Source organism: Hydra vulgaris, chromosome 10 (assembly GCF_038396675.1).
Source record: "Hydra vulgaris chromosome 10, alternate assembly HydraT2T_AEP".
In the NCBI taxonomy this organism is placed as follows: Eukaryota; Metazoa; Cnidaria; class Hydrozoa; order Anthoathecata; family Hydridae; genus Hydra; species Hydra vulgaris.
The window spans coordinates 5,046,133-5,055,000 of NC_088929.1; the positions used below are offsets into that span (position 1 = coordinate 5,046,133).

The 8,868-nt window shown below is 27.7% G+C and overlaps 1 protein-coding gene across 1 annotated transcript; it reads left to right on the plus strand.

Annotated features, from left to right (window-relative positions):
- Positions 1 to 166: 166 nt before the first annotated feature.
- LOC105844229 (uncharacterized) lies at positions 167 to 1,050 on the plus strand. Its single transcript, XM_065807134.1, is given in 2 exon segments — positions 167 to 470; positions 472 to 1,050. Coding segments are annotated over 2 exon segments (759 nt in total). The 5' UTR covers positions 167 to 182; the 3' UTR covers positions 943 to 1,050.
- Positions 1,051 to 8,868: the final 7,818 nt, after the last annotated feature.

An 8,868-nucleotide genomic window follows, 5' to 3' on the forward strand; every position in this document is an offset into this window, starting at 1 on the left:
CTGTGTATGCATGTGTTATTAATAGCTCATTAAAACTCGTTTCGCATTGATTTATTAATATCTCGCTAAAATTCGTTTTGCGTTGAATTATTAATAACTCGTTTAAACTCGTTTCGCATTGAGTTATTAATAACTTGTTAAAACTCGTTTTGCATTGAGTTATTTTTATTTTAGAGTATAATATGCATAAAAATATCGGAGTCATTGTTTGTGACGATGATCCAACGTTAGGAGAAGAAGATGGCGTAGGAAGAATGACAATCGACCTTTTTAAGAAACACCAAAATGAAAATTGGGAGTATTTTAAAGCTGTATCAGGACATCTTCCTGATAAATCTAATCTAGAAAATTATAGTGGGTTTATTCTTACAGGATCGTATTGGTCAGTAAATGATCAACATAAGTGGATCGAAGACCTAATGGAGTTTATTAAACTTGTGTTTCAGTTTCAGCACTATTCTTATGCAGCACCAAAAACTTTTTGGTATATGTTTTGGTCATCAATTAATTAGCAAATCGTTAGGTGCAAATGTGATAAAAAACAAGAATGGGAAGTTCATATTATCCCAAGCAGATGTTCAAGTCCTGGACGATTTGCGAAACAAACAATATTATCGTCAAGTTTTTCACGATAAACCATATATTAGTCTAATACAATGTCACGAAGAAGAAGTGATTGATTTACCATCTAACGCAGTTCTTCTTGGCACTTCAAAATTTTGTGAGAATGAAATAATTTCTTACGGTGATAAAATTTTAACTATGCAAGGACACATTGATATTTCAGAAGACCTTTTATTAGGGCAATATCTTCCGACTCTAAAAAACTCTGGTAAGCTTGATAATGATGACGAATCATTTCTTTTTGATAGCTTGAACAGAAAGCCTAACGATTGCTCAAAATTAGTAGAAATGATTCGACAATTTTTAAATTTAGACTAGATAGGTTTACAAATATTTTGTAAACCTATCTAGGGAATATGTCTACACGAAGACTTGTATTGCTAGTTTTTTATCAAATATTTGCACAATGTTTCGATACTTTGTATGTTGATATTTCTATTGGCTACAAAGCATTAAAAATAAATGCCAGGTTAGAACTAAAAACAATAGCTGTCACTATACACTTGAATTAAAAAAAGTCTTCTTAATACGCAAGAGATATCTAACTGGCAATTAGGAATTTTTATTCATGTCCTTTTTTTTCTTCTTCATATTTAGAAGTAGCGTAGGGTTGCGACGCACAGTGGGACGAAATCCCGATTTCATGGCTAAAAGTCAAATTTTTGAGTTTTATATTTTCGTCTTTTTACGTTCAGATCTTGTTTACAGATAGTCCTAGAACAAAATTCCGAACAGGGCAGGTATATACCTGCTCTAGGGTGGCCTGGGCGTCAGTTGACATTTAGCCTCCGTTCGGTACGCACTAAACAAGTGGACACGTCGAAAAATTCTTGCCTGTTTTAAAGTGCTGTTAAACTGAAAAAACTATTTCAATTGGAATTCGGCAAAATGGAATCACTTTCTGGAGGCATGTAGAATATATGGTTATGCACTGTTATTGCTAATTTTAATTTTTTTCATATTTAAATCGCGCGACAAGTAAACTTAAAAAATTGTAAATTTTTTATCTGAAATCGACTTTCTAATGTCGTTTTAAAAATTTAACCGCAGTTATCCACCTTCTTTTGTCAAGGAACTGATCGTGTATAGTGTTAAATATAACATATTAAAAAACTGGCTGCCATTGAGTGCCATTTTAACAATGAGACTAGTTTTTATGGAGGAATGCGTGGTGCGACATTAAACTATGTTAATAGATTAATGTCGCACCACGCATTAATGGGCATGGAAATTAGTGAATTAACATTATTTAATAGCACTATTACATTTTAATGCAATAATTTTTATTTTAAATATATGCTTTAAAAGTTACTTCTCATTCCGTTTTATGATAATCTCAAAGTTTTATAAAATAGTCCTCAAAGAACTTTCAGCAGTTATTACTGTATTTTTTTTTACAGTCTTCCAAATCTTCAAATATGGAATTTTCAAGAAAAGATACGTTCTTTATGGTGAAACACTGTTTAAAAAATGAATATAAATTCATCATTGATGTTTTGACAGATGCAATTTTTAAAAAAACGGAACATGTGATACAAGTAGTCGAGGATGAAATGTCATTATCACGGTTATTTTCAAATTTTCGATCGAGATGGAGAGCAGCAGGAAGATGGGAAGATTTTTTTCTGAAAAAAATGAAGAATAGTTGAAGGGCACCGTACAATTTTCAAAATTATCCAATACTGAATGCAAAACACCTGAGAAGATTGTGAAGAATGATAATAAAAAAAGGAACATGTGAGCGACCTTCGCAATCCTTTGCTTCATCAAGTGATAGATCGAAGAGGCGAAAGACTCAAGAAGTACGTTCTACTTTTTCTACAGAAGAATTGGCATATGCTGCTCAAATGAGTTTAAGGACTTCTGGTCAAGTACATGCTGCTCAAGTTGTTGAAGATGTCACATTAACAACCCCAATAAGAGCCTCAAAATATATATCCGCTGTTAGTTCACAAAATGAAGTACCTTAACCCCAGATGAAGCACTTTCTTTAATGATCGAGAAAGGAGAATCAAAGCACTCTTATCAACTATCAAGAAATGTAGCTAGAGCACATAAATTCAAATTATATCCATCATACCTTGAAGTAGAAAAAGCAAAAAAACGTTGTTATCCATCAGTTGTGTACACAACTGTTAGTGAGTCGTGCGCACAGATTGAACTACAGGCTTTACTTGGTCATACCACATCTAGAATTATACAACTTCAGGCTGATGTCATTGATACTCTAAATCCGGAAATTCTGCAAAAATTAGTACATTGCTGTAAATGGGGATGTGATGGAAGCAGCGGTCAAAGTGTTTATAAACAAAAACTTACTGAGACTGGAAAATCTGATGAAAGCATTTTTTATACTTCTCTTGTACCTTTACAATTAATACACAACAACCACGAGACGGGTGAAGCAACTATCGTGTGGAAAAATCCTAGACCATCATCTCCGCGATTCTGCAGACTAATACGATTGCAGTTTGTACATGAAGATATACAGTCAACATTGAAAGAAGTTACCAACATTGCTTGCTGCTTCCTGTGCAAAGCTTCCTCTAAAGAATTTAATGACATCAACAACATTATAAAAATGGACATTACGACAGATAATTTAAGATTTGGCATATCTACATTGCATGCATGGATTCGTTTTTTCGAGTGCTGTTTGCATCTGTCGTATAAGCTAACAACTGAAAAGTGGCAAGCTCGTCGAGAGGAAGATAAAAAGAATGTGAAAATACGTAAGGAAGAAATACAGGCTCAATTTAGGATAAAACTGGGGCTTATCGTTGATCGACCAAAGCCAGGATATGGAAGCTCTAACGATGGAAATACAGCGCGCCGCTTTTTTCAAAATGCTGCTATATCTGCTGAAATAACAGGAGTCGATGAAAAATTAATTCACCGATTTCATGTTATTTTGCAGGTAATTTCGAGCGGGTTTGATATAGATGATGAAAAATTCAAAGACTATTGTGTAAATACCGCCCATTTATTTGTTGCTTTATATCCGTGGTATTACATGCTTACATCTGTACATAAATTGCTGATCCATGGAGCAGAAATTGTAAAGTATGCCCTTTTACCGATTGGACAACTTTCTGAAGATACCCAAGAGTCACGCAATAAGGACATTAAAAACTTCAGATTACATCATTCAAGAAAATGCTCAAGAGAATCGAATATGAGAGACATTTTTAATAGGCTCTTATTAACATCAGATCCATTTCTCTCGAGCATCAGGAAATTGCCCCAGAGACCGGTAAAAGCTCTATATCAAGAAGCTATACAATTGTTAAAACAACTTGAAGTCACCAGACAAGAGACAAGGAACGATTTCAATTTAGATACAAGTGGTTCAACATCAGATTCTGAATCGAATGATTTGAACATTGATAAATATGACATACGTGATTTTTGTTACTAGGATTAAAGAAACAATTGTTTTACATATATGTGAGTTAATCTTTTATCAATTTAAAAAAAATAAATAAAATTAAAATTACAAACTTCTGTTTTTTTATTAATAGTATAAATTTGAAAATAATTTTGCAATGTTTTTGCTCTAATTTAACTCCTGAATCATTAGCAATGACCTTGAAAACCAAACTACATGAGATTTCATATTTTCGACGTATGAACAGTTTTGGCCGCCATATTGGAGCCGCCATTTTGAATTTTTTAAATCTGATCTAAGATTCCTAATCAGCGACCTCGAAAACCCTTATGTAGGTAATTTGGGAATTTTTGGCCACAAAATCAGGATTTCGTCCCACTGTGCGACGTATGGTTCTAGGAATAGCATAGAATTGTGGCGCTAAAAATAAAACTAATTTATGTAACGAAATCATTACGTGAATAAAATGCGGCAAAAAACGAGTTCGTGACGTCACCAACACTGTTAATGATTAAATACTTTTATTACTTTGTTGTTTACATATTTTATCAATGAACTTTGTTGTTTACATATCTATTTTATCAACTGTTTTAACTGTGATGAAGTGGAAAACCGTTTCATAATACTTGGTTTTGTTACAAAAAAAGAAAAAATTAATAAAGAACATTCAAACGTTGCAGACATACTCAACGCGAATAGTTTTTTTAAGACATTAAATATTTTGTAATTTTACAAAAAACTTTCTGGGATGAAATGAATCCTTTGTTTTTTAAAACGTCGCTTCTTTAAAAAGAAAATTAACTATAAGTGAATCGTAAAATTCTTATAAAGAAGTTTCTCGTTCATCACTTTTGTCTTTTAAAATAAAAAATGCTTTGCAAGTTTCAAAAACTAATGTACGATATAAAAAAAAAAAATCATGTCTTGTGGTTATCTTATGTTGTTTATAAGGCCAACACACCAGGGTGCCAAAAAGCATAGAACATAAAAAAAAGGTATTAAAATTAGCAACAAAATCAAGGGTTAAAATGCTCTTTATTTTTGTAATGGTATCAAAAAAAAAATCTATATGCTTACATATATGGAAACCATTAATTACAGAGGTCAAGAAAGAAGAGTTGTTTTTTCCTCATTTGACAATCAAATGATATGTTTTTTGTTGTATTTTTATTTTATTTTTAAATACGCATTCCTTCTATCGCATTATATTTCATAGGAATTTGGGTTCAAATGATATTGTGTCACTCTATTTGCGATATTTATATATATAAATATATATATATTTATATATATATATGTAAATGATATATAAATATATATATTTAATACAATAAATAAAAATATATTTATATATATATGTAAATAATATATAAATATATATATATTTAATACAATAAATAAAAATATATTAATATATAATATAATAAATAACGTATGAATATATATATATTCATATATATATATATATATATACATATATATATATATATATACATATATATATATGTATGTATATATATATATATATATGTATATATATATTTATATATATAGTATATATATATATATATATATATATATATATATATATATATATATATATATATATATATATATATATATATATATATATATATATATAAATATATATAAATAATTATATTATAAAAATATATTAATATATAATATTTTTATAATATAATTATATATTTATATACTTATATATATATATATATATATATATATATATATATATATATATATATATATATATATATATATATATATATATATATATATATATATATATATATATATATATATATATATATAAATATATACATATATATACGTATAGGATCACTCCTTTGTAAAATTACTCTCCTCAGCAATAAAATATTAAATAGATTAATCAATGAGTTTGCTACCATCAAAATAAGTTTAAAAATTTTAATGATAGCAAATAAATAAGTATACAGTATGGTGCAAAAATGAACCAGAGTTTTTAAAAAAATGTAAAATTATAGTTGACTTGGTTTTCAAGATATTGGTACTGTCGGTATTATTACAGTATTAAAGTGCAAATTTTTAGGACTTTTTCCCACTTTCTTCCCTTAACCCCGATACACAAGTAAGTTTGTCTAGCGACAATCATCTTTTGACTCAGTTTTGCACCACATTTGTTGAAGGCAATATCTTTATTATTTTTTTCAAAATAATTTTATAATATTGTGTGCAAATCAATTGACTATATTTATGCCTTAAATATTTTTCTATTTTCATAAATTTTATAGTGTAAGTTTATTGTATTTGATAGTTTATTAACATAAAATGGGAATTTCAAAAACAAAGAGTGATTTATTAAAAAAGATGATAGAAGAAGTAAATACAACTCAAAAAAATTGCTTTTAAATTAAAACTTAGTCAAAGTATCGTGCAAGAAGTTTAAAAAAACATTCTAAACAAATGTTGGTGGTTGACCAGCAAGATCTCAAAAAAAAGTAAATTTCGAGCAATTGAAAAGATGGAAAAACCATTACTCAGTAAAAGAAATATCATAGCAAGATTATACTTTGTAAAAAAATACGAAAACTTTACCAAAGACGATTGGAAGAAAATTATTTGGTCCGATGAAAATTAAATTAATCGTTAAAGCATTATGGCTGGCAGTGGAGCTGGAAAAGGGAAGGTGAACCATTAATTCAAAAAGATATTATTCAGACAGTAAAACATGGGGAGGCATTATTAAACTTTGGGGGTGTATGACGGTTTATGGATTCGAACTTATTCGAAGAACAGTTGGAAACATGAATAAAGAAATGTATCTTGATACTTTACAGCACAAATGATTGGAAACTGTGGAAATATGCCTTACCCAATAAATTATGTTATTTTTCAACAGGACAATAACCCAAAGCACACTGCTAAACTGGTTAATAATTGGTTAGCTTCGCAGGACTTACAAGTGCTAGAATGGCCAGCACAAAGTCCTGATTTAAACCCGATTGAAAAATGTGATCATAATTAAAAAAAGGGCTTGGTAAAAACTATTGTGCCCCTCCATCAGCTATTAATGTGATATATAAACGAGTTCAAGAACAAAGGGAAAATATATTGTTAAACTTGTGCGAAAATCTTCTAAAGAGCATAAATAGAAAATTAGAAGCAGTTAAAACAGGATTTTAGACTAATATTAAAAAGTGACAAAATCAGTTTTTTATAGCGTGGTGCAAAAGTGGTTTACCATATTTTTCATTTATTATTTTGTAGGTAAATATTTCTCTTCAATAAACCAACATTACTGTTAGTTCCTAACAGTAATATTGGTTTTCAAAATGCTAAATTCTTTATTAGAAAATAAAAAAATTATACATTCTAGCTTAGTTTTGCACTAAACTACCTCTGTGTGTGTGTGTGTGTGTGTGTGTGTGTGTGTGTGTGTGTGTGTGTGTGTGTGTGTGTGTGTGCGTGTATTCAATATATCGCGACGTTAGAATTATCTTGTTCTTGAAACAATCATTACCAATTTAATGACTCACTTGCATTAAGAAAAACAAGCTACAAACAAAAGTGCGTCATTACTTTATTTTTTCGACGTCAATCGTTTCATTTCCTGATTTACATCTTTCATGCAAGGCAATCAAGGATTTAAAGAAACTTAAAAAAAAAATTTCCCTAGAAAAAAAAAGTATACATACATATATATATAAAACAGATAAGATATATATAAAAAATAAACATCGTAAGCATAAAGTCTAAAATACAAAAAGAAAATATCCAAGAAACAGTTGTATACGATTTCGATATATGATGATATAAACTTTTATGTTTGTTTGATTATTTCGCCTTTTACTATTAGTACAATTTTCAAATACATACATATACAATAAAATAAATAGCTGAAGCAAGAAGAAAACATATTGTCTTATCGATATTTGATACTATTTTTAACAAAAAGAATCATGCTCGCTCTACTTGATATATATATATATATATATATATATATATATATATATATATATATATATATATATATATATATATATATATATATATATATATATATATATATATATGTATATATATATATATATATATATATATATATATATATTGATATATATATATATATATATATATATATATATTGATATATATATATATATATATATATATATATATATCTATATATATATATATATATATATATTGATATATATATATATATGTATATATATATAATACTACATATATATATATATATATAATACTACATATATATATATATATATATATATATATATATATATATATATATATATATATATATATATATATATATATATATATATATATATATATATAGATTAAATAAATAAAAGCACACTTTTTAATAATCGTTGTTTTTAAAAGTATATAATATGTTTTAAGTTTATTAAAAGTGTTTGTAAGATATATTTTAATAAGTTTGTTATTATAAGTTTCAGTTTAAAGATTATTCATGATTATTATAGAGATTTGTCAACAATGCTTTGTTCATATATACAACAAGAGAAAAGTTAAACAGTTAAAAAGAAATTTTACATTTATTGAATAATGCACAGTGTATTCTTTTTAGCAGACTTTCTTTGAATTTTGAATGGACTTTCTAAGGCGTTGTTATAATAACCTTAATTTAAAAAAATTGACGTAAATCCCAATTAAAAAAAAATAAACATCTTTAAAAGAGTACTAATTATCGGTGCGTTAATAACATGACACATCAAAAAAAATAACGCAGTCGATTATAAACAATGAGCAGGTAGTTATATGACATGATAGTTATGTGGCAATAGGTTGCATTTCACTAAAATATA